Genomic DNA, 26,543 nt, shown 5'->3' on the forward strand with positions numbered 1-26,543 from the left:
CTCACTTTTACTCAAGGTCAAGTGAGAAGTAATTACCGTTGGTACTTTCATACTTGGCACTGTGTTTGCAAAGTGTGACACGTGTTTGAGGTCACCCGGATCATAGATGTCGCAATTACAGTGTCCTTGACATGACTCGCAAAAGATATACTTAATGATAATTTTGATTAAATAAAAATCACTGCCAGCCCTCTCAGTTAAAATGGTTTGGACTAGGGGTGTGACAATATATCCAAATGGTGATATATCGTGTTACTTCGTATTTCGAAAGGTTATCGATAAGCTCCCGGCAAGAATAGATAGATCTAGGGCTGCAGCTATCGAATATTTTAGTAATCGAGTAATCGACTGAAAATTCTATCGATAAATCGAGTAATCAGATAAAACAAATATATTTTTAGGTGAAGAGCAATTGTAAATATACATGGGAAAACAAGACATTTCATTTAATCTTGAACCATTTTCAGTCAATCAATGTCTTTATTTTTGATGTATATTGTTGAAAACAGCCAACAATTGCATCTCAGATGTAACTAGAATAAAAAAAAGACTTAATTCACTGCTTTCACTCAAAAAACCTTTAGATCTTTTTTTTTTTTTTTAAGTATATATATACACCTAAAAATGCCTTTACGCTTGATAACACACATCACTTAAAAGTTAGGATTTTTTCCCACGTTTTTCAATTGAATTTCTATTTGTATCAAGCCATTTTTAAGTTCTAGTTAAGTTTTAAGTTAGTCTAAACTGTAAGTCCTGATAGGATTTTGAGTTTTTGCAGTGTTCAAAATAAATGTATGATACAGGCTGTATTGGAGCACATTAGGGACCAGTGCTACTTGGTGTTTTATCCAGCAATGACTACTGAGCTAAAATTGATAGTTAGCATTATTGAGTTTTTATTTTACACCCTCATCACTCCACAACGCTAGGTTATGTTAAAGCCTGTATGTAAGACATATTAGCCACGCATGGCTGCCTCCGCAGGGCTAACGTTACGTGAGCTAGTAGTGACAGTAACGTTAATCTTATTTATTAGCGCCTAGCGCTCTTTATTAGCGCTTGGCGCTCTACTGTTTTAAGATGGCGGCTGTTTGCTAACGCTGGCCAGACGCGGCCTAGTCTGTCATTATGCATCTAGTTCAACATACTTGTGATCTCTATGAGACTCATCAGAAGCTACCTGCAACTAAGGTAGGATGTGCGGGCTAGTATTTAGCAACGTCGGCTGTCGGCCACAGTAAGTTTTTTTTTTTTTTGCTTCTTCCTCTACGCACGTGACATCAGCGCGTTGTCCCGCATTAAAAGTAGTCCGAGCAAAACGTGATGCTTAGAGCTGTCAAAATAAACGATTACTCGAGGTGAATAAAATTACTCGGATCAGTTTTTAAACTCGAGTTGCTCGAGTATTCGTTTCAGCTCTAGATAGATCGTTTTAAAATAGTCGCTGTTTAAGAAAAAAAGTAAGCAACAGTTTGTAGGGGTGTGCATTGCCTCAATTCTGGCGATACAATTCGTATCACAATTTGATTTGATCCTGATACTACACTTGAAGACGATGATTCTGATATTTGTATATCACTTTAGAAAAAACAAATCAAAATGAATATAAGTACATTTATATCAATTTATTCCTGAAACCTCATCCAGCACCCAAGTAAAAATGTTTTTGTTTAATTTTGGGCATAAAAGTTCTCCCAGTTCAAATGGATTGGACGTCTAGTAGTGATAAACTCATTCCAATTCACAGCAGAAGCTTGTTTTTCTGTTTATTAGTTTTTTTCAGAATAAACTAGAATGATTTCCTGACCAATGTATTGATAATCGTTGTATCGCCATAGCGTCAGATCATCGTTATCGTGAGCTTTGTATCGCAAATCGTATCATATCGTGAGGTACCAAGAGGTTCCCACTCCTACTTCCTATTAATTTTGGGACAGTCCTGGGTCACTTCCTCTTCAGAGACCCAAAGTTAACAGTAAGTTACCCAAAAATGCCTCAAACTCAACGGGAAGTGACTAAAAATGCCTTAAAATAAACAGGAAATTTTCAAAAGTGTGCAGAATTGATCTCGGGATGCCTTAAAATGTATAGGAAGTGACCCAAGATTAACAGCAAGTGACCCGCAAATGCCCAAGAATGAACAGGAAGTGACCCTGAAATGCCCCCAAATCAACAGGAAGTGGCCCAATGTAAATAGGTTTTCCCGAAATGCCCCAAAAGGACGTAACTCAAAATTAACTCCAAAATTATGCCCAAAATTAACTCATTGGCTGCCATTGACAGCCATAGACGTCCAATCTGTTCAAAGTGGGAGGGATGGCAGTCACCTGTAGTAGGTGACAGGTTGCTGCCACCTGCCACCCTCCCACTTCAAATGGATTGGACGTCTACTAGTGATAAACTCATTGCAACGACAGCAGAATGATAAAAATAGCTCGCTTTTCTGTTTATTAGTTGTATTGTTATGAATTATTTCCTGACCCATGATAGTAGTTGTATCGCCATATCATGAGATAATTGTTACCGTGAGCTATGTATCATAAATCTTATCGTGAGGTACCCAGTGGTTCCTAGCCCTACTTTGGACGTCTATCTCTGTCAATGGCAGTGTATGAGTTAAACATAGGCCTACATAGTTCCTCCAGACAAAAACGTAAACAGTAAAACTCGAAACACTCGAAAAAAATGCATCGCTGAAGAAGCCTGCCATGTTATGGAAAATGGAATGATATGCCTTGTTTTTATTTGTGTTGTATTTTTGTCTTCCGATTTCCTCAGAGATGCTCCAGCTTGTCAACCAGGACTTCCCCGACTTGTTTGAGGAGCAGATGGCCTCCGCAGGCTCTTTAAACTCCACCCCTCGACTGGCCAGTCAAAACCCTGGACCCCCACAAGCATCAACCCCTGTTGTCTACCACAGCCCCAGTGCTGGCCTCCGTTCCCCTCAGACTCTCCCTCCTAATCTCTCTCCTGCGCAAAGCCCTTCTACAACCACAACTACTCGCAGTCCGCCGCCCCTTCAGCCACGGCCTCAAGTGGTCCAACCCATCCAGCCCCATGTAATGGCCCAGCCCACTATTCAGGTTTGACAAAACTTACCCTCATGCCAAGTTGAAAATAACCCATTGTCTTACATTTACTTGAATAAGAAAAATGTACTTCTTAGAGTAGTTTTAAGAAGCCATACTTTTTTACTTTTACTTGAGTAGATTTGTGAAGAAGAAATATTACTCTTACGCTTCTTTTGGCTACACTACAGTTGTTACATTTCTCTTCTTTATTCTACATTTTAGATGTTACTTTATTAGATGCCCACAGCGGCTCTACGAGTTTCACCAATCAGACATCGCGACAATAATCTCATGACTCTATGATACCAATCACACGTAATACTACAGACATGACCACATTCAAGCTTGCCATCAGAAGTCCTATGTTCAGGGCAGCCTGTTCAGTCACATCGCGTGCCTAAAGCACCATAAAAAAATAACTATTTCACTCGAAAGTGCGGATTTCAACTTCTCTTCCAGTTTTTATTTGGCACTGACAGACCAAGGAAAACTGGAGATATGACCATTTTAATTTCATAGTAGGAAATATGTTTTATTCTACATGGGTGATGTTTTGTTTCTGATGATTTTTTCAAAATCAATTCGAGGATTTTTGTGTATTTGTTTTGTATTCATACAATATAGTACGTTATAGTACAAAATAATAATAACTGTTCAAACAGATGATGCTGTGCTGACAAAAAAAATCTGACATTGTAACTTCTTACAATCAATACAATGTTGTTCATTAGCTTAGTGTTCTTTTCATCAAATACTTTTTTACTTCAGTACATTTTTCGGATGACTACTTTTCATTTTACTTGAGTGGTATTATTTTTGAAGTGACGCTACTCTTAGTTACTCTGTTAATAATAACGTATCGTTGCAGTGTAATGACAGACTAACTTTTTTATTTTACCTTTAATGCAGATTCAGACCCAACGACTCCCACTTCACACATTCCTTCCGACACCCATCCAGACGCCGACGGCCCAAACTGTGGTGATTGCTTCCAGCGGCGGGCAGTCCCGTATTATCCAAAACCCAGTCATCTGCCACCCAAGTCCTACTACTGCTTTCACTGGTAACAAACTTGCTTACTTTTTTTTAAAACTATGATTTAAAGATATTACCACTACTTTTGAAATATTATTTTCAATCTGGCTCTTCAATAAGTACTAATTAGTCGTGTTTTCGCAGGTCTTGGTCTTCAACCACAGGTGCAGAGCTTCGTAACATCACCCCAACTCCGACCAGGGACTATTCAGCAGCACCTTCTGTCAACTGGCCAGACCATCCAGACTCTCTCTACAGCACCTACTACAGTCCATGCTGTGCCACAGCAGGTAAAAACAATATAGTTGTTTTCTGTTTAAAAATCTAAAATGACATTAACAACTGGTATTTTGTGTTAATGATTAGATGGGCATGAAATCTTTAAGTTGTATGGTGTTTCTTTTCACTAGGTTTTGGTTCCACAACCTCAGATTCTGAAGACAGATTCCTTGGTTCTGTCTCCCATTCCAAACCCAGCAGGGATCACCACATTGACCACACCCATCCAGAACACAACAACACTTCAAGTACCGGTACGGCGCGACCAATACAACCAACGAAAGTCACAGTTTTTAATATGGGGGTCGTCAATTTATGATATCATTCCTTTTACGTTTTGTTACTTCGTCTGTAGACGTTGGTGGGCGGTAACCTCGTGACTACTGTTCTGGGAGGCGGAGAGAAGCTAACAATCAAACACATACATTCAGGATCCTCCCAATGCACAAATGGCACCATATCAAGCATAGAGCAAAGCCCTATCACTGGAGGGGGTGTTTGTCAAGGAGGGGTAGTAAAGGAAGGTGAGAGGAGGACTACCCACAACATCATTGAAAAGAGGTACCGGTCATCCATCAATGACAAGATTGTGGAGCTGAGAGACTTGGTCGTAGGCAATGACGTAAAGGTCAGTGGGTTTTTTTTGGTTTATTGTTTTTTTTTTTTTTAAAGGATTGTTGTCATTTTGAGAGAAGCGAAGTGTAATGTGTGGTAAATCCAACGTCCATAATGAACATGTTTTCTTTACTGTTATATATCTAATAAGGTAACGCAAACATTAAAATGAGAGCAAAATTATCAAAAGCCAATCTTTGTATTATCATGGTACCCACGGGTTATTAAAAGTATTTAAAAAAGCATTGAATTTAGTTTTCCATTAGTAAAGGTATTAAAAGTATTAAATTAGCTGTTGTAGGTCTGGAATTTTTTCACTGTGGTCTTAATTTTCAAGAACATCTCAGTGCAACCTAAATTATATCCGTGACGAAGTTTTTTTTTGTTTTTTTTTAAAAATCCATAACGAAAATGACGCATAGAATTTTTACGATGCACTGCACTACAAATCGAAATGCAACTCGTGCGTGCCAAACCACCACAACCGGCAAAATGGAGAATCCATCCACCTCTGCATCGGGAATGCGTCCGTTTGTCGGTGGAACGAAAACCCTGCAGGCAGGAGTATTGTGGATTCTGAACACCAAAACAGACCACCATTCATATACTTCAGATGAGTCCCTTGGTGATCTGTTTCGGATATTACGTTGTTTTTGGTCGGTATCGGCTGTCGCAATGTTGGTCATATTGCATTTTGTTCCAGAGGGAGCGTTCCCGATGTCATAACTGTCTTTTGTAACGAATTTTTAGTTGGAAGAAAAAAAAAAACGCACATTTTCTTAATGTTTAAATAGTCTATATATTTTTATGATCATTATAAATGCATTTACGCAATGAAATAACGCTGGAAAAGTTTGTTAAACATAATGTTGGTCAAATCATGTTTTTTTTCCCGGTGGGAGCATTCCCGACTTCGTAACTGCAGCCAATTTAAGCTCATCAAGACTTTGAGATAGAGTTAAAATTGGGCCCAAAAAATCGAGACCGACCCGACCTGGCGTTTTGTGTGATAACATTTGTGACGATGTCTGCATAAAAGTCTGTCTTTTATAACAAATTCTCAGTTGGCAGAAAAAAAACACCACATTTTCTTAATGTTTAAAGAGACTGCATATTTTATGATCATTATAAATGTATTTACCCAACGAAATAACGCTGGAAAAGTTTGTTAAATAAAAATAAACAGATGCGGTTTTGCGGACTCGCAGAGGGGAAGATTAAAAAGGGCGTATAGGCAAGCTCTGGCTCTGCAATGACCATACAGCGTCTTCTTTTTTTTTTTTTTTTCCAAATTATTTATTTTATAACAAGTATTCCTTAGTTTATCATTCATACAACGTTAATATATAGTTATTTCAAAAAGTTAGCGAGTAAAAACCCTGGCCCAACCCGACGTAATAATTGACATTTTAATTTTGGTCATGTTTTCAGTTTAATTTAGCTGTTTCTAGCTTGCTATGTTTATAATTGCGATGTTTGTTTACCGCTTTTCGTCATACTGCAAAGAGGGAGGAAGTTACATCGGCCGCCGCTATGATATTTAAGTCATCAGCCATCTGCTGTGACCCGGGAATTTAACGCCTGCTTTCACGCACACTGCTTCCCATGTCAGTCGACACGGGAAATTGTTTTCACACACAACTGCTGCACGGTTAAGTCCCGCGATATTCCTGTTGTTTTGGAGTATGTGATAGGGGCTCACGTTACATCCAAATACTTTTAAGTTGCAGTTTATGGGTCATGCGAAGGCAGTGGACCTGCTTAAAGATTTCGGGTTGCCTTTCGAATGAATGTGAATTTCGCCGTTTTAACTCAAGAGTTAGCCATGTTCACTGGGGTCTTGGCAGGTGCACGAGGCGAGCCTGTTACAGGAGATGGCTGGTCTGAGTCCTGTCCTCCTCCTCTTTTTGTCCATAATTATTGTGTGCGTGTGTGTGTTTAAAAAAAATTCTGACAGACTCTATAATGTTATTTTCAATGTGTTTTAATTGTATCTTCATTATATGTGCATTCTTTTGTCAAACACACTTAGTAATTGAGGTTAAATTTGATGTTAAGTGCTTTATTTATTTAATATGATTCAATCATCTAAATAATGGGTGCGAGAAAAGTGTTAATTTTCAGTTGAAATGACATTAAAAAAGGTCTTTAAAGTATTGAATTTAGATTTATCAATCCTGGGGGGACCCTGATTATAATGATACTGAGTCAAGCAAGCAAATCTGAAAATTCATAAAGGCAGTACCGTATACGTAATACTGTTCTTGTAATCATAAAATATATCCCAGATCGTCTGGAAAGCAAGTCTGGGTGTATCTTTCATTGATAAGCCAATTTGGGTTACTCACACGTTGTTTGTTTGTTCTTTTTGCCTTTAGATGCATAAGTCAGGAGTGTTAAGTAAAGCTATAGACTACATTAAGTACCTGAAACAGGCAAATCACAAACTTCGACAGGAGAATCTGGCTCTTAAGATGGCAAACCAGAAGAACAGTAAGTGTAATACATTGATAATTGAATGTAGCAAATTATGTGTACTATACATCATACCTCTTTCTCTCTCAGAGCCAGTCACATTGCCCGAAGATATGGAGCCAAAAGAAGAAATTGTAATGATGTCACCTCCAGCGTCTGACTTGGGTTCAGCATCCCCTCACCAATTCTCTCCCTACGGTGTGGACTCTGAGCCGAGTAGCCCCTTAATAGATCATGATCAGGTAACGTACACGGTGTTCAAAGCCATAATTTTTTTTTTTTAGACAATGATGTCGTTTGCTTTTTTGTCATAAACACTAGGTTGCCTAAAACAGTTTTGGAATTTAAGGGCAGACCAAATTACTAGGTCCGTATTAAACACTACTCCATTATTTAGGTTTGCATCATATCATTCTTTCTTTCAGATGAAGTGTGAGCCAGATTCTCCTTCTTCTGTCGGAGTGATGGACGGTTCTCGTCTGCTTCTTTGTGCACTGACATTCTTCTGTCTCTCCCTGAACCCACTGCCCTCGCTGTTGGGTTCTGAAACCTCAGAAAGTTTCTCTGCAGGGCATGGCCCTTCTAGAGCTCTTGTCTGGTTCCCGAGTCCCACCCAGGATTTTGGTAAGAAAAGCTAGATTCGTCTGTATTTTAAATCAGCAAAGTGCTGCTTTTAGAGAACATTAAATTAATGATGCTTGTGTGCTTTTTCTTTCTGAACCTTAGCTTCTTGGCTCCGCTGTCTATTGCCATGGGTGATGGTTTGGATGCTGAGTGGACTGGGAGCAGTTTGGGGTTGCGTGCGAGTACTGTACCTCTGGGAACCCGTCACGCCCCTTCACTCCCCCAAGTCGGTCTCCTTCTGGAGACATCGAAAGCAAGCTGATGTGCACCTTAAGAGAGTTAGTACAATTAACTGGTTGTCATTTTAGCATGCATTTCACAAAAGGTGGTTTCTGCATTATGATAGTTTGAAAGAAAACCACCCTTATTAACCATACAATTCAACAACAACATTAGACAGATGCTGTTAGTACTTGATTTACAGTACTTGAATATTGTGTTTTTTCCTTGTTACGACTTAGGCCATCGTGGTCTTTTCCAACAACTTCTAATTTCCTTTTCTCACAGGGAGATTATGCTGCAGCATTGACCAGTTTGGAGACATCTTTGTCAATCTTGACCAGAGCGTTACCTTCCACCAAACTGGACCTTGTCTGCTCATTGACCTGGAACCTGATTCGCTATTGTTTGCATCGTCCGACTCCTCTCGGTTGGCTTGTGCACCAAATCAGGGGAAAACACGAGGGAGACGAGGCTCGGACAAGTGCGAGGGATGCAGCCCTGGTATACCATCGTCTGAGCCAGCTGCAGCTTACAGGTAAGTGTAGGGACTAAATGATAATCTAACAGAAGATGAGGAGTGAATGTGAGCATAGCAAACTTCATAAACCTCACAGAATTAACTTCCGACCTGTCAGTCCTACATCTGTGGGGACAATTGTAAAATTTAGAACAAACCCAGTTGATTTGTGGTTCAAGTTAGTCTAAAAAGAAAACCTACTTTCTTATTTTTCTTGTTTCAGTGATGCTTTGAGATACAGTGAGATGTATTTTTTGTCACCACATGATCATGCTCATGACTGTTCCGGCTAAAGGTGCACCAATCGATCACTTTAATACATTTTGGGGAATCAGTCAATCACTAAAAATCTGTAACCCATCTTGTCCGTGTTTTGTCAGTTAACCACTAGTCCGCTAACATATGGCCGTAGACATTAGTGGTCAACATTTACCATTTAAATTTTTTTTTCTTTAACCTGTCGTGTTCAGATGCTTAGACATGGAGAATAGGAATCTTGATGTCCTCATGGTCTGAACAGTTTTAATGTATCACATGGAGTTTGATACACTCCCATTGTGGATTTTCATTGTTTTATTAGGAGAAAGCAGCGAGCAGGAAGGGTTTATGGGAGGACAGAAAGGAAAAAAGCAGGCAGAAGAGAAGAACAAACAACAAGAAATACATTGTTTCACGACTATGCTACCTATGAATATAGTGGTGCCATCGTTAGCTAATTATATATACCCGTGGACACTATGTGGGGGGCCTGATAAACGAGGAGAAAGAGGTGAGCCGAAAGGAAACGTGATTAGGTAGGGTGAAATGTACTCAAATCAGCGATGGGGGGTGTGGAATCCAGTAGCCTATTATGTGAATCACATATAAGTGTGGATATGTTGAAATCCTATCCTATGCTACCTGATCGCTAATCCTGGCACCAACAATCTCTCTACCTGAGTGTGTCTAATTGCACCCAGTCATGTGTGAAAAGTGGAATGCTGCATGGGGGCCGCTCCACCACCTCAGTCACTGCCCATCATTCATTAACTCTTTGAGATAGCTAGCATTGAATGATCATGTTTCACTGCCATTAACGGCGATAGAGGTCCAATCCAATTTGACTCCCAGTCAAAATGAATTGGATGTGTATTGCTGTCAATGTCAGCCAATGAGTTAGTAGTAGCGTGTATATGTTTTGGGTATTTGTTTTTTCTTTATGAGTGAATTCTGTCAGATAATACCTGTTCAGTGAAAACTGACATTTGGCCCACATTGGAACTGTTCCACAATTAAAAGTTATTAAAATGCGGAAAAAACAAAAAACTATAATTTCGTAGTTCTTTTCTTCAGAAAATTAATTTATCAATTTCTTTCTTCCTTGGAATTTCCTTATTTCGAAGCAAAATACAGGTGCATTTTGATTTTTAGTTAAAGAAATCAGAGTTTAGCAGTTTAGAAATGTTTTTTAGCTTATCAATTATTTTTTTAGACAACTAATGCATGTCCAATCAAAAAACGTGTTTTTTCACAGGTAATTGTCAATGTTTTACAATGGAACAAGATTGTGCGTGCTTTTTATGGAAAAAAATGAGATAATCAAAAATTTAGATGGTCCGGTCCAGCTTTTCAAAAATAGGGGATTGACCAGAAGATTGGGATCTCTCCATCCCAAATGTTACTGTACAAATTTATTGTGCATTTTTACTGCTGCTGCTTTTGGGTTGACGCTGAGAACTTCAGTCAAGATTGGGTTTCACTTGACAGGCTACGAACTGTGCATGAGAAACTGCTATGTTTTGTGTTGTACCTCTGCTTATAGGAAAGCTGCCTCAGCGAAGCAGGTTGTGGGCCCTGTCTCTGTCTCTAAGTGCTGTCAACCTCAGTGAGAGCGCCCAAGGAAAGATGGCACCTGCCCAACTTACCGAGATCTATCTCACAGCAGCCGCAACCCTGCGTACTGTACTGGGTCTCCATATCACCTGTCTGCCTGTATGAACCTTAAATGCTTATCTTATGTCTGTCATCAATTTTTTCAAATGAATCCATTTTAAGTCATTTAATCCTGTTTTCACAGGGTTACTTACTAAGTTGTGCTGAGAGCATTGCAAATCAATGTGAAGCTAAGCACATTCCTGACTCCCTCCGCTGGCTCTTCACCCCATTGGGCAGGCATTTTTTTCTCACCTGTGATTGGTCGTTGAAGTCAGAGAGCAGTGATGGGGTTTTTACATCACAGAGAGACCCAGGTACAAATAACAGAGTTTTAACTCGGGCTTCCAAACTAATTAACCCTTTATAAGGCAGTCATTTAACTCATTGGCTACCATTTAAGGCGCCAGACGTCCAACCCCTGACAGCAATCATTCAAGTTGATTTTTTTTCCCATTTTGACAACAAAAACAAAAAAAAGCGAAAGCTAAAAACCGGTTTAACCCTTTATAGGGCTCTCATTGCCTGCCATTGACTGTGTTAGACATCCAATCCATTTGGACAGGGAGAGGCAAATGAACGAATGTTTATTCCTCACAGTCCAAATGGATTGGACATCTAGCGCCATTGGTGGCACCGAAACATGAATATTCAAATGCCAACTATGCCAGGTGAAATGGATTTGATGCATGCGGTGATTTAAATACTAAGAGAAAAGAAAAATCAACAATAATGCATTTGTTTTTATTCATTCTAATAGGATTTTTAATGTTTTTTAAAATTTAATTAAATGTATTCACTCCTTAAAAATATTTAAAAATACAGTGATGATAAAAAAAAAACAACACATTTTGTGTCATGTGGACCACACTTATATGCCAAATGTTAATGTGTGGCCTAAATGACAATGTGATGTCCACGTTTGTGGATGCGGGTTCTCTGTTTTTTTTATATTACTAAAAACACTAACTAGCCATATACTGTAAAATGTTCAGGTTATAGCTTGCCATTTTGTAATATGGAGAGCATTGTAAAGCATATAAAGTCTTTCTGTAACTGTAAATATTTCTTTCTAGCGGACCCAATTGCCCAGTTGCACCGCTGTTTCTGTAGAAAGCTGCTTGAGAGAGCTGTTCACACCCTTATCCAACCGCAGAGCGACTCAGAAGTGGGCAAACAAAAAAACAACTCTGGGTACGACAGCGGTGCAGCGTTGCTTGAACATGAATGCATTACATTACTCTAAAGCCATGCATTCATTTCCTTCTTCCAGGGAGTTTTCCAGTGCCCTTGAGTTTCTGCAACAGTTGAATAAATGCACCGAGGACTCTCCTTCTGCTCCTCCCTTCTCAACACCTTCCAATCACACCATTACACCAGGTACAGTATGTAAAAACAAAGCGCAAAACAAATATTTCTGGTTGATATTCAGAATCCGACTTCCTTATTCATCATCCGAGTCATTAGATCAGGGGTCCCCAACGACCGGGCCGCGCAGAAATAATAAATAATTTAATAATGACTGCATTCTGCCCGATTGACTTTGGCCTGTGCCGCTTAACACACCAATATCCCTGTCTACTCTAGATATATAACTACAGGATAGGAGGTCGTCATAGAATTGCATTGATTGGACTGTTAGCAGTATATCTTGTTTTGTATATCTATGTGCGCTTGGCCTCGATAATAACGTATGACATAGGTCGTCGGCCATCACATCTGTTCCCGGAAAATATTAGCCCCCACACTAGAATGACTGAAAAACAGATATCTTTGATCAGATTTTTTACGGGGAAAAGGGAACCTGACGAGCCAGAATATGAGCCTACAACCTCGAAGAAAACAAAACCTATGCTACTTACCAATCACTAAAGACCCACGAACTGCAAAGGAGTGGATTCGTGACCCGTATGTGAATAAAACGAGTGATTTGAGCATGTCTGTGCAACAGGCATATGAGCTTGTAGAGAGCGCAAATCACGGTGACCTTAAACGTACATTAGAGACAACAACTCTACCGCGGTTCTGGATTAAAGTCATTTCGGAATATCCTGACATCGCTAGGAGAGCACTAAAAACTGTGCTACTAACTAATTTCCAACATGGTATCTTTGTGAAGCGGGCTTCTCTCATTCTCCCGTCTCGGGACCATCTCGTCTCAACGTAACAAGTTCAGGCCTCCCACTGATTCAGCGGGTGAGTTGTATTTTCCCTGCACTTAACACGACGGGGTTAAAAACAAATGTTATTTTATTTGCTGTATTTTTCTGCCGCACATTGCCGGTGTTCTGACAAATTTGGCATGTGCGTAACGTTAAAAATGACCGCGAATGCAGCGATTCCAAAGTACACACTACAAACTTTCTTTAAAGAAAGGAATATTATGTTAGCTGCACACAACAACTGCACGCAGCTCCTCACTTAACGACTTCGGCGTGTCGTTAAGCATTACTTTAGGCCATTTACGTGTTGCACATGTATGTTTATGATGTAAATCAGTACTTCTCAAATAGTGGGGCCCAGGGGTGGCGCGTGTGACCTCGGGGAAAATGTTTTTTTTTTTTGTTTGTTTGTTTTTTTTTGTTTGCCGTACTAGAATAAAGTGTACTTGCACATCCACTCAGGGGTGGCAGTGACGCTCTCATTTTCAAAGTGCGCGCAGTATTTTTGAAGTAAGCAAGAGCACACGGAGGAGACTCATAAAGAGCTGGAGAGCTGTGTGCCGTTTTCGAAAGCCGTTTTCCTGCCGGACTCACGCAGCGACCCACTGTCTTCTCCGGTTCTCACGTGTCCGCCCGAGAGGTGCCATTTTCGGCTTGGGATCGTCACGACGACCGCCCTCACCCACGGCTCTCCCTCGGCCGCCGAGAATGCGCTTTTTTCGGGCCGTTTGCCTTTTGGCTTTGACATTTAATGCAGTGGTAGACGAGGAAAGACCACTGTTCACTGTGTCTAAAAATGATTATAGCGGACAGCCGGAAGCCAAATCGATTAAGACGCCGCTTAAAGACATTAGACCCCAATCTCATTGATAAGCCGCTTGGTTGTTTTTCAGCGAAAACGTGCCGAATATTGCCAACAATCGTCCCGCTTTGTCAGTGTTCTATCAGTAAACCAGTGAGCACTGTTATCATATCAGGCCATTTTGTGTAATTACACACATCGCAACACCAAGAAAATGATAGAAATTTGGATCGATTGTCAAGCTAAAATGACCGGCGCCCGAGATCCCCGAAATCTAGCATATTGTGTGCGTGACGTCACAACTAGGAAACACAGTGCTTGGTCCTGACAAAGTACTGAATGGCGGCGACGATGGCAGACAATTTTGTTTCTAGTTGCAGCGACGAATCCGACGTAACGAACGTTCGTCTAATGGTGACGAGGAGAGTTACGAACCTTTCTTTGGTGTTTTGGGTTTTCAATTTGAGCCCAAACGAAAGCCAAAGACGCCTAATGAAACGATCATTGAGGGGAGCAATCACACTGATGAAACACCGACAACAGATCGTGTGGGAAACACCGAATGGTTTGTTTTGCATTTCTTTTTGTGAAGCTGATACATTTTGACCGCAAAATAAAGTAATGTATAGAACAATTATCATTTATTGTGCTATCGTAGGTTTTCGCTCTGCACAACACACACAAATATGAATTGGATTAGAGGATTTGTTGTATATATTTTACGAGCGATAATTTATACATGTGTCCAATCCTATATCCAATGCGTGATATGTTTTTTATTATAAAAGAGTACTCACTCTGGCCATTTCGAGCTTGGCTGCTCCCTTCCTTTGCTTAGCCTGGGGTGGTGGGGTGGTCTCATCAATGCCAGTCATCGTCTTCTTTCTTGATAGTCCTGGACATTTAGGTGGCTGCCCGTGTATGGTGGGCATCGCATCTGCTTTCAGCTGCAATTTCTTAGCAAAACCTGATTTCATTTGTCCATAGTTCGAATAGCTTTCAGGTGTAAAATGCGTACCACACAAAACCGTGCCGGAGGCTGGGTCTGCAAAATTAGCCCTCTTTGCACGGACTAACTTTACTCATTGTCTGCGTAGTCCAGCTGTTTTTCACGCGGTCGGGAACTCATGGGTACTACATTGTGACAAATGGCTATTTGTACACCACATAGCATGACAGGTTTGAACCATTTTAGCGATTTTTTTGATAAAACACAACGCAACTCTCTCGATGGCACCTGCCTCGACCTTTTGTTTCCTGGCTGTAATGTCAAAGCCCAATTCGGCTGTTTCCAGCTACATTCGGAAATGTTTAGAGCTGTCCCGACTAGTCGACATAGTCGACGTCATCGATGACGTAAATCCGTCGACGAGCACAACATCCCGTCGACGGTTAATGAAGGGTTAAAAAAATATATGCGTGGAAAGTTAGAATGTCGGATGCTCTGTTTGCAAGCGGGGAAAGCGGCACAAAGCCAAAAAAAGCGCACCAGATTGTCCAAAACATTGCCTTATTTCAAAGAAACAAAAGAGAGTACACTATTCTCTCCTGTCTCTTCAATGCCAAGCTTGGCTGCACGTCGGCCGTGAATGAACGCCTCAAGCGCCTTCACGCAGTTTTTAATTTTTTTTTCTTTCATTTTTTGTACACCAGAGGGTGCTGTCGCCTTACTAAATAATAATGTTTCATTGACAATGGGCCTATTAGTGCTATTAGTATTGTTCTTAATGCTAATTGAAAGGTTTATTTCATGTTATGGTTTATTTTATGGTATAGAAAATTATATAAGGTTAAAAGGTCATAAATATATACAGTATATACAGTGATTGCACTCAAGGGAGAGATTGTCAATGATAAGGTAATAAGTTAAGGTAAAGGCAATTCATATAGGCAATTCATTGATATATAAATAAGGTTTCAAAGGAAAAAGGTGAAAAGTTTTTGTTAATTTCTAATTGTGTTGCTTTATTTGTGTGCACCGTAGCTCTTACAGTGTGTTTATATCAAGGATGGAATAAAAGTTGTAAACCATCAGTTTAAGAGACCATCTTTTCAATCGGGATGCTACACTAGTTAATTCTATCAGCATTTGAACTCATTGTTTATTTGTGATTTATTATTGTTATTTACGTGTTTATTTGTACTTTAATAAATAATTTGAGTGTTCCAATATGTTTTTTGTGAATTGATAAGCGTCAACAAAAATTTCATTGCTAAATTGGTTCAAAAAAAAAAAAGAAAAAATTTAATTATTAGATTAGTCGACTAATCGTAAAAATAGTCGGCTGACTAATCGGGAGAAAATTAGTCGTTTGGGACAGCCCTAGAAATGTTCGTAATTTTCGATCTATTTTTGATAATTGCTCATGAATGTGATTTATTTTTTTGATAACTTTATTAATATTTGTTATTTTGCCACATAACTGTTCTATTGATATCTCACAGCCCCTTAGTATTATAATTCTCTTTAAATTAACCCTTCATTTTTCACTGGAATAAAAGCTATGTAGTCACAGTGATTTTTGTTTCAATTTGGTAAGTTTTGTTATCTTAGACTGAGCCCTTCCACTTCTAACACCATAATGCACAAAATTAGAAATGATGGTAAAACATGCACAGTACATTTTGACTTGTTAAAATTTGTTTTTTAAACCGTACATAATCAGAAAATTGATTGGTTGCTTTGTTTTCAAGGCTTTCATTTAAAGTCCTCCTTTACATCATTTGCCTCCTTTTTATGTCTGACAGTGAGAGATCCAGTAAGTCGGTGGTGGGCTTTGGTCCTAAAAGCTGCTGTCTACTGGCTTCAGGGTGATGATGTGACTGTGAGGTCTCTTTTGGTGGAAGCGGAGAGAATTCCAAGAAATCTACTTTCTCTTGAGTGAGTGTCATATTTCGCCAAGTCATCAATTGCCCCTTGGATGTTCACATTGCATTACCATGTATTTTTACTGTATTTTTGTCAGATTATTAGGCAACAGATATTAAATGCAAAAAAAGATTATTAACCCGCACTGTTAGACAATCTACTGGTGAAACAGTGGAACGCATAGCTTTATAATCTATTGAGTGAGCCAGAAGTGTGACAATAAGACTCAATTGCTGTACTCCAATTCCTAACTCTACTTTGCATTTTTCTACTTTTGAGAATATTTTAGATAAAACCACAAAACAGATACTAACCAATTTCTCCCGCACTGCATCAAAGAACCAAGATAAACGGTTGCATTTTCCTGCCTTGCTGGGTAACTTGGCCCAGTGCCTAGATGCACTTGAGAGGCCTCGGGCTGTGGGGACCTAACAGTACTCAGGTTCACCTTCCTCCTTTTAATTATCAGTCCCACCTTTCGGTTACAGTCACCCGCTGCCCAAAGCTGTGCAGTTACTCTGCAAGTCTGTCCAGACGAGTCTTTTACCTCTGAAGGGTGAAGGGACGTCGGACTGCCTACCCATTTGTGACAAAGCCAGCAGCTACCTGCGCTCCAGCATCTCCCTGCCTCTTGGCCAGCCTGGCGACTGCCTCAACAAGGTAGGGAACAAATAAGTACAGTGGTACCTCGACATACGATCGCTTCGACACACGATCTTTTCGACATCCGACGTAAAATTAGACTCGCCATTTGTTTCTACATCCGACGACATGCTCGAAATACGAAATTCTTTGTTTTCCCGCAAGACGGACATACGGCGGATTTTCTTGTCAGAGAAATCAACATGGGTTCCAAGAATTTTAATGCATGTGGTGGAAAAAGGTGAGGCTTACCATTGAAATGAAGATGGAAATGATAGAAAAATATGAGCGTGGTTTGCCGTCTGTGAACTGGCTCGACAATACGGCCGTAGAATGTCTACGATCTCGAGTGTCCTCCTCCAACTTCCGTTCGCCAGTCTTTATAAGATAAGGAGACAATTATTATTGTGGTAACATCGCCAGCTTCGTCAGGTTTTTAATCATTTATTTCAGAACATGTGCAACACAACATGCCTACTGTCCACCACAGCTGAACAAAGTGAAAGTACAGTGCCTTGCAAAAGTATTCGGCCCCCTTGAATCTTGCAACCTTTCGCCACATTTCAGACTTCAAACAAAGATATGAAATTTAATTTTTTTGTCAAGAATCAACAACAAGTGGGACACAATCGTGAAGTGGAACAACATTTATTGGATAATTTAAACTTTTTTAACAAATAAACTGAAAAGTGGGGCGTGCAATATTATTCGGCCCCTTTACTTTCAGTGCAGCAAACTCACTCCAGAAGTTCAGTGAGGATCTCTGAATGATCCAATGTTGTCCTAAATGACCGATGATGATAAATAGAATCAAGTCTCCGTATAAATGCACCTGCTCTGTGATAGTCTCAGGGTTCTGTTTAAAGTGCAGAGAGCATTATGAAAACCAAGGAACACACCAGGCAGGTCCGAGATACTGTTGTGGAGAAGTTTAAAGCCGGATTTGGATACAAAAAAATTTCCCAAGCTTTAAACATCTCAAGGAGCACTGTGCAAGCCATCATATTGAAATGGAAGGAGCATCAGACCACTGCAAATCTACCAAGACCCGGCCGTCCTTCCAAACTTTCTTCTCAAACAAGGAGAAAACTGATCAGAGATGCAGCCAAGAGGCCCATGATCACTCTGGATGAACTGCAGAGATCTACAGCTGAGGTGGGAGAGTCTGTCCATAGGACAACAATCAGTCGTACACTGCACAAATCTGGCCTTTATGGAAGAGTGGCAAGAAGAAAGCCATTTCTCAAAGATATCCATAAAAAGTCCCGTTTAAAGTTTGCCACAAGCCACCTGGGAGACACACCAAACATGTGGAAGAAGGTGCTCTGGTCAGATGAAACCAAAATTGAACTTTTTGGCCACAATGCAAAACGATATGTTTGGCGTAAAAGCAACACAGCTCATCACCCTGAACACACCATCCCCACTGTCAAACTTGGTGGTGGCAGCATCATGGTTTAGGCCTGCTTTTCTTCAGCAGGGACAGGGAAGATGGTTAAAATTGACGGGAAGATGGATGCAGCCAAATACAGGAACATTCTGGAAGAAAACCTGTTGGTATCTGCACAAGACCTGAGACTGGGACGGAGATTTATCTTCCAACAGGACAATGATCCAAAACATAAAGCCAAATCTACAATGGAATGGTTCAAAAATGAACGTATCCAGGTGTTAGAATGGCCAAGTCAAAGTCCAGACCTGAATCCAATCGAGAATCTGTGGAAAGAGTTGAAGACTGCTGTTCACAAACACTCTCCATCCAACCTCACTGAGCTCGAGCTGTTTTGCAAGGAAGAATGGGCAAGAATGTCAGTCTCTCGATGTGCAAAACTGATAGAAACATACCCCAAGCAACTTGCAGCTGTAATTGGAGCAAAAGGTGGCGCTACAAAGTATTAACGCAAGGGGGCCGAATAATATTGCACGCCCCACTTTTCAGTTTTTTTATTTGTTAAAAAAAGTTTAAATTATCCAATAAATTTTGTTCCACTTCACGATTGTGTCCCACTTGTTGTTGATTCTTGACAAAAAATTAAAATTTTATATCTTTATGTTTGAAGCCTGAAATGTGGCGAAAGGTTGCAAGGTTCAAGGGGGCCGAATACTTTTGCAAGGCGCTGTATGTCCTCTCTCACGCTGTCAAGTCAGCCACGTGGCACGTTCAGGTACACCATGCCAAACACATTCGCCACATTAGAACCCGATTCGTTACAGTATTACAGGTATTATTATTATTATTGCTATTATTATTTTTCCGATTTTTATTCATAATCGATTTGGATTTCTCTGTGTAATTGCGATTTGTAATAGTACAAGCAGTATTTTATTAAGGATTTAGTGTAGGTTTTCGGGCTGTGGAACGAATTAATGGAATTATAATGTATTCTAATGGGAAAATACTGCTCAACATACGACCATTTCAACTTACAAACAAGGTCCTGGAACGAATAAACTTCGTACGTAGAGGTACCACTGTATTTTCTTCATGTGGTTTAAATGCTTTTATATTATTGGAGTAGACAGAGATGGCAGGAGTTGGCTGTGGTGCATTGTAGTTGCATTGCATGATCTTACAGCCAAGTGCAATGCATCTCCAGTGCATTACAGAGGGCTCCCAGGTCTGCACGCTGCTTCAACGCAGATCAATGTGGAGTAGCATATTAGTTTATGATCATATGCGGTGTGTGAAATTATTATTAAATAGCTCCATTGTCTAACAGTGCCATGGTTCCAAGAAACTATCCAAAGCTAGCTACAAAGTTGCTCAACTTGACACCAAGTCCCTGCAAGTGCTAGTAAAGTTAAGATTTCACAATAAATACATTTCAGAATAAATACAGTATACTATCTTTAGACGTTAACATCATTATTTTAGCATATACTGTACTGTAAACCTTGACTTACGACGACCAACCTTCTAAATCACTAACTTTACATAAAATATATACTTGCATAAACTATTTTATGACATTTTTGATTGAGTGATTATTTTTCAATCTACCAACCCCCCCCCCCCCCCCCCCCAAAGAATGTAATATTACTTTTGTCTAATAACTGTAGTTTTCCATCTATTTATTTGTCTTTATCTAAGGCCATGGAGCTGCTGGTATGTGACCTTCTTCTAACTTTGAGGACCAGTTTATGGCAGAGAGGAAGCGGCACAAATGGAGAACCTGGCCCAACATCTGCATCGCAATTAGCTGGTTTCCAGAGAGACCTCAGTGCGCTTAGAAAGCTCACACAGTGCTCTAGACAGGCCCAGTATAAGGTAAAGTCAAGACAAGAATTTTAAGTTAACTCGCTAAACTGTAATAACAGTGGACAAATCATGCCTACCTTTGGATTTGGTTTATAAACTACAAAATGCAATTTATGAAGAAATTGCATGGGAATGCATTCATGCTGGTTGGTAAACCCTTGTGGATTTTGGGGCACTTTAAGGTCAAATCATGCCCATCCTTGGTTTGATAACATTGTTAAATTACCGTATTGGCCTGAATATAAGACGGCCCTTATTATAAGATGACCCCCTCTTTTTCAAGACTCAAGTTTGAAAAAAGACTTTTTGATCACCAAATTATTTTTTATACAGAAAATAATTAAAGTACATCCGAAACAAATGATTATAACAATATATTTGAGAGAAAAAGCATGTTATTTTGCCTCATTCAAATCTTAGTATCTGAACATTTAAATATGTAAACCATAGGTGTCCAAACCTGTCCACAAGGGCCGCTGTGGGTCCTGGTTTTTGTACCTATCAATCGAGCACAGTCAGTTTAACCAATGAAGTTTGTGCTAAAACAAGCAGCACCTGACTGCAATCAACTGATTACACTTGTGAGACACCAGATTGGTGAAAGGTTGTCCTCATGACGGGTTTGAACAAAAACCTGCACCCACTGTGGCCCTATGTGGAATAGTTTGGACACCACTGAACTAAAGTGCAATGTCATTCGTAAATGAATGGCTTCCAGTTTTTGAAATGTAAATAAACCAATCTATTGTGATAAAACAACAAAATTGCAATAACTGCATTAACCATCAAAGTGAAGTCTAACTGTAACTGTAGTCTTGAAACAAATCTGAATAAGGAAAAACATTGCAATAAAATAATGCAAACTGGTGAGACTTGAGAGTAGCTGAGATCTCTCATGACAGAACATCGCTTCAATGATATCTGGCGCCATCTAGCGTCGTGAATGGGGAGATCTGTCATGACAGAACATCATTTCAATGATATCTGGCGCCATCTAGCGTCGTGAATGGGTATAATGTCTAGACTGCGAATATAAAACGACCCCCTTTTTTTCTAACTTATTTCAATGCAAAAAACTGTCTATATTCGGGCCAATACGGTATTGGATGCCTGCTAATTCATTAATAAACGTCCAATCCGTTTGAATTGGGAGAGGAATGAACAATGGCATTCCCAGTTCAAAAGGCTTGGACTTCCATCACCGTCAATGGCAGAGAATGAGTTAATTAAAAAAAAAAAAAAAAATCTGAGCCCTCAGTGATCCTGAATGCTTCTTATGCTCCTGCTGTGTATACTCCTGGTTAATGTTGAGGATACTGCTTTGTCTCTTTTGCTGCAGTTGTTTCTCCATGAAACCACAGTGAGGCTGATGGCTGGCGCCAGTCCCACACGGACACACCAGCTGCTGGATCACAACCTTCGACGCAGGACACACGGCTTACACACAGCAGGTAAAGAATACATCAAAACGGCTTTTGCACGCGACAAAATCATCTTTAACTCATTGGTTGCCGTTGACGGCAATAGAAGTTCAATCCATTTGAAGTGGGAGGGTTGGCAGCGAATGAATGAATGTTGAACGAATGCCACCCTCCCAGTTCAAATAGATGAGACTAGTGATAAACTCATTAAAAGAGCCATTGATATATAGCAGAATCCGACGAATGCTAATCTGTACTTTGCCCTCAGAGGGTGAGAGGGAGCGAGCGCATGCCATCCTATTGGCCTGCCGCCACCTGCCCATGCCCCTGTTAACTCCACCCGGGCATCGCGCTCACCTTCTGGCTGAGGCCAAACGCACCCTGGAGCGTGTAGGAGATCGTCGATCCCTGCAAGATTGTCAGCAAATCCTGTTGCGCCTGAGCGGTGGCACGACCATGGCTGCTTCCTGAACACACACACACAGTGAGACGACTGTTGATCAATTTACGGTATAGAACTGGTAGTAGTCAATCATGGACACCCAAACTTTTTGAGCCTGGAGTACCCTCACCATTTGCGCCTCTAACGCGATCAAACTTTGGTAATTCACAATATAAGGTTGGCTCACTGCCTCATATTTACCACGTGTAATCGGGATTATCAGGTCTAACGGCTTTCTAGTGCTCTACGATATGACGGGATCGCCAAAACGATATTAAACTTTCTATTGACATTTTACATCTGTGGTCATTATCGCCACAAATAGACCATTTCCTGCAATGCAAATATTGGCAGCAGATGGAGGCCAATTACGCTGATTTGCTACATTGATGGGATTCCATATGCCACAATAGTAACACCCATTGGCGTCAAGATGGCCCTATTGGTTCCACCTGCCAGCCGTACATAAGTAATGCATGCAAGACCATTGAAAATAGCAATACGAATAATCCACACAGAATACAGACAACACAATTTATTCCAGTAGCGTTATTGCTTTATCATTAATGATATTATGCTACCATAATAACAGCAGTCTTAAAAGTCAAGGCACTCGTCACAAGTCTTACTTGATAGATATCTTTACATTGGAGCAAAAATATGTTTGCTACTGTGCCGCTTCTGTTTACACTGGATAGTTTTAGGTTGCAGCACTACTTGATGCATTTGACATTTGTGGCAGGTCAGTTTAGTGTCAATTAAAAAATATAGTGGGGAAGAAGCTGTCATAATTGTATAGGTTTTCACCCGAACAATTAAAAATGTATTATATCATGGCATATTGATATCCTGATTTAAAAAAAAAAAAAAAGTATTATATCATGGCATAATGATATCCTGATTTATAAAAAAAAAAAAAAAAGGCCCGGATCGTAATAGACTTTTCCATATTGCACAGCAATATGACTTTCCAAAGAAAAAGAAACCTGTTTTTAAAAAAAAAAAAAACTTTTAAAATGAATGCAATTCTTGAGGTGCTTTTATTAGCAGTTTGATGCAAAGCTGCGCAATAATCAGATCTTTGGGATATCGGAATCAGCTTTCCAGCTTCATTTCTTAAGGGCTGTGAAATGCAGATTGGTTTACTTTCTACCATAATTAGTCTCACTTTCCATCTACCTCATTCACAGGCGTTTATACTGTGAGGAAAAACAAAATACCCAAGCACCAGGTCGGTTAGTCTGAATTGGAAGCAGGTAAATGTGCAGCTTTTAGTATATCACCCGGAGGTATTTTTCTTTCCCAAAACGTCAGATTGCACAGCCAGGGTGCTGATAATATGTTGGGTTTGTTACTAATATCGTACTTACAGACACATACATGTAATTATTGTACTACATGTCAGTTGTAAATGCAAATAGACTAAGTTTTGAAAGTACAATTAAATTAGGTCGAGGGTTTCCAAATTATTCCACAAAGGGCAAGAATAGGTGCAGGTTCTCAATCCTACCAAACAAGAGTACACCTTTTCACCAATCTTGTGTTTTTAGTGTAACACTGGTCTACAAAAGTCTGGAAAATATCTGCTTCAGAGATAAAAATGGCTAGATCATACTTGCTGTGATAACTTGGATTGGTCAATAAAAGATTTGGTGCTGGTTGGCTAAAGTACTCAAGTCATTTAATGTTTAACTTTGATTACAAAGATACATTGGTGTAATTATATAATATCAGTTTTACAAGTTGCTACATTTGACATGAGATGGATATATCGGTGTGTGCCACCGCTTTTGAAACGTGTCTACATTCATGCATTTTCTCCACTTCCAAAACACCAGGATTTATGCAATACATTGAAAACACGCTAATATTCCGAAATTGTATAATTTTTTTTTAGGTAGATATGTTTACCTGGAAATAACCATTTCAATTGCGTACCGCAAGCAACACGTCACTTTTGCTCATTAATATTCATGATGTTAGCAAATATTGTTGCTAGGCCGGTCAACCTCCCGTTTGTCCCTAATAGCAAATTAATGGAAGTAGTGTACGAACGAGATTTTTACTGGACTAAACCTACCAATTCTGTCCGAAAATGATGTCCCTGGTGCCAAATTCACTGGTAAAGATGTGGAAGAACATACAAACGTTCAGTTGAAGAGATGGCTTGAGTGTCGAGGGCTCAAAAAGACGGGAAAAAGAATCAACCAGATCCAGAGTTAGCATTTTTATCGACACCTTTTTCTTGTGTGCATTGCCTTACGCCACGGACAATGACATTCTCCTATTGCAACAATCTATCCTTTACCACTCTATGCCCCGTCTTTCTTATATATTATATCCTCTGGCTGTCTTGCGTCTCTGACGGTTCTTGGGGACAATTTACATTGCTTTTTTGTGTAGCGATCGCAAATGCTATTCATTGACAGCCAACAAACTTTTAATTTTTTCATGAATAGCAAATCTTAATTGTATAATTTATTTACACTTCCCCTTACTTAAGTTGTTTTTTTACAACAGAAAAGGTAACAGTGGCAGTCAGATACCATTTTAATTTTTTTCAGGTCATTCATTGTCAGAAGCAGCACGGCAAAACGCCACGCTAAAAAATAAGTAAAAAAATCCAAATGGATCACATCTTCGTCCTCTGTATGACCATGGCCCTCAACAAAATGTTTACTGCTCATGAAATGTGAATGGCTTCACCTTGCTGGCGTTAAACTGGTCTTTTGGACGTCCTCGCAAGTAGATCCATTCTTCACATTTTTTTCACTTTTGGGTTCGGGAAATGTATGAAGAAAACATTCTTCATATGTAGTAATGTCTAGAGTCGTTTCTACAAGTTCCATAGCAGCAGTGTTTGATTGGCATGTTCTGTTTTTGAAAGATTACCTGGGAAAACAAGCAGAAATAATATTGATTGTATGTGAGGGCGTGTCTGTAATGTCCCATTTCCGCGTTATGATGGCGACGTCACAGTCTAAAAATAGCATTCGTGCGGTACGATATTAATACCCATTTTCGCCTAAATTTAGAAAAGTCTCTACCTTTATCCAGGAAGCATTTTGCTTGTAGACCAGTATAATCAGTTGTTAGCAGCCAGGTGCAACAGAAACCTTACTGTGTAAACTAAGCTGGATCGATTGGATCAAAAACCTGCACCACAGTAGCCCTTGATGACCATTTTGGACACCCCTCAAATGATTGCCTACTTTAATGAAAACAAACTTTGAAGATGACAATCGATCTCTGATGTGTCATTTGTAAATATTTCTGGTAAAACACCCATGATCTTAAAGGTGACCTTGCAAGGAATTACATTTTCCAATTTTTCATGGGTAAGTTTAAAATGAGTCTGTGATCTGGTTGAGGTTTGTCATCTGTGTGGTTTGTGATTTGATTGCAATTGCTTTTGTAAGTTGGACTGCAAACGAAAGCAAATTTAAAATCAGTGACAACTGTCTTGCGAGTATCTGCCCTCTTTTTGCTTCCACAGTCACCATCAGTCAATCAGTGCAAACAGTCTGATTGTACACATTTAATATAACATGAACTCACTAGCTGCCATTGACTCTGTAGACATCCAGTTCATTTTGACTGGGAAGTTGGCAGTGAGTATTCACAGTAACATTCACAGTCTAAATGGATTGGACATCTATTGCCGTTAATGGCAATGAAATACTGTATAATCATTTAATGCCACACATCCCAGTTTAAATTGATTTGACATCTATCGCTGTCTATGGCAGTGAATGAGTTGGAGTATCCGGCCTTTTGCAGAAGTGAGCAAAAAAGACCAACTAATTTCAAAGCATATTATCTTGCAAAATTGATAAAATGACATCAAAGATTATAAATATATATTTTTTTAAAGCGTTCAAGGTCACTTTAAAAAAAAAAAAAAAAAAAGATTGTTGCATCATATTTAAAATGGTGTTCGAAATTGTTAAAAGCAGTTCGCTTTTTGAATTCGTAATTTTTTTTGTCCCATGAATAAGGCGCTTCTGTCCTATTTGTGTTTTATTTAATGTTTATGTACTGTCTCAGTGCTTTGGGGGAAAGTCAGTTTTTTTTGTGTTTTATGATGGATCATGAAATTTTTTAAACAGAACAAAATTTTTAGATAGGCTTGGTAGCTTTGGGTTGCCCCTCTGTACACAGTGTGAATTATTCATTTTTGAATAAAGCAAACAC

General features: G+C 39.6%; 1 protein-coding gene across 2 annotated transcripts in view; it reads left to right on the forward strand.

The window, feature by feature from the left end:
* srebf2 (sterol regulatory element binding transcription factor 2) overlaps positions 1 to 23,566 on the forward strand; it is a 34,955-nt gene extending 11,389 nt beyond the window's left edge. Inside the window, exons 2-20 of one of the 2 annotated variants that reach the window (XM_057817460.1) lie at positions 2,782 to 3,086; positions 3,984 to 4,137; positions 4,254 to 4,399; positions 4,520 to 4,642; positions 4,744 to 5,016; positions 7,382 to 7,496; positions 7,569 to 7,720; positions 7,904 to 8,102; positions 8,205 to 8,380; positions 8,610 to 8,859; positions 10,643 to 10,812; positions 10,898 to 11,069; positions 11,829 to 11,946; positions 12,026 to 12,132; positions 16,465 to 16,597; positions 17,074 to 17,245; positions 20,319 to 20,495; positions 21,826 to 21,937; positions 22,176 to 23,566. In XM_057817460.1, coding sequence (XP_057673443.1) covers positions 2,782 to 3,086; positions 3,984 to 4,137; positions 4,254 to 4,399; positions 4,520 to 4,642; positions 4,744 to 5,016; positions 7,382 to 7,496; positions 7,569 to 7,720; positions 7,904 to 8,102; positions 8,205 to 8,380; positions 8,610 to 8,859; positions 10,643 to 10,812; positions 10,898 to 11,069; positions 11,829 to 11,946; positions 12,026 to 12,132; positions 16,465 to 16,597; positions 17,074 to 17,245; positions 20,319 to 20,495; positions 21,826 to 21,937; positions 22,176 to 22,378 — 3,257 coding nt within the window. In that variant the 3' untranslated portion in view covers positions 22,379 to 23,566. Of the gene's footprint in view, positions 1 to 2,781; positions 3,087 to 3,983; positions 4,138 to 4,253; positions 4,400 to 4,519; positions 4,643 to 4,743; positions 5,017 to 7,381; positions 7,497 to 7,568; positions 7,721 to 7,903; positions 8,103 to 8,204; positions 8,381 to 8,609; positions 8,860 to 10,642; positions 10,813 to 10,897; positions 11,070 to 11,828; positions 11,947 to 12,025; positions 12,133 to 16,464; positions 16,598 to 16,924; positions 17,048 to 17,073; positions 17,246 to 20,318; positions 20,496 to 21,825; positions 21,938 to 22,175 lie in introns of those variants that run through there. The other variant, XM_057817461.1, reaches the window with a different exon arrangement.
* The last annotated feature ends 2,977 nt before the right edge of the window (positions 23,567 to 26,543 follow it).

This window comes from Corythoichthys intestinalis, chromosome 16 (genome assembly GCF_030265065.1).
Source record: "Corythoichthys intestinalis isolate RoL2023-P3 chromosome 16, ASM3026506v1, whole genome shotgun sequence".
Lineage (NCBI taxonomy): Eukaryota > Metazoa > Chordata > Actinopteri > Syngnathiformes > Syngnathidae > Corythoichthys > Corythoichthys intestinalis.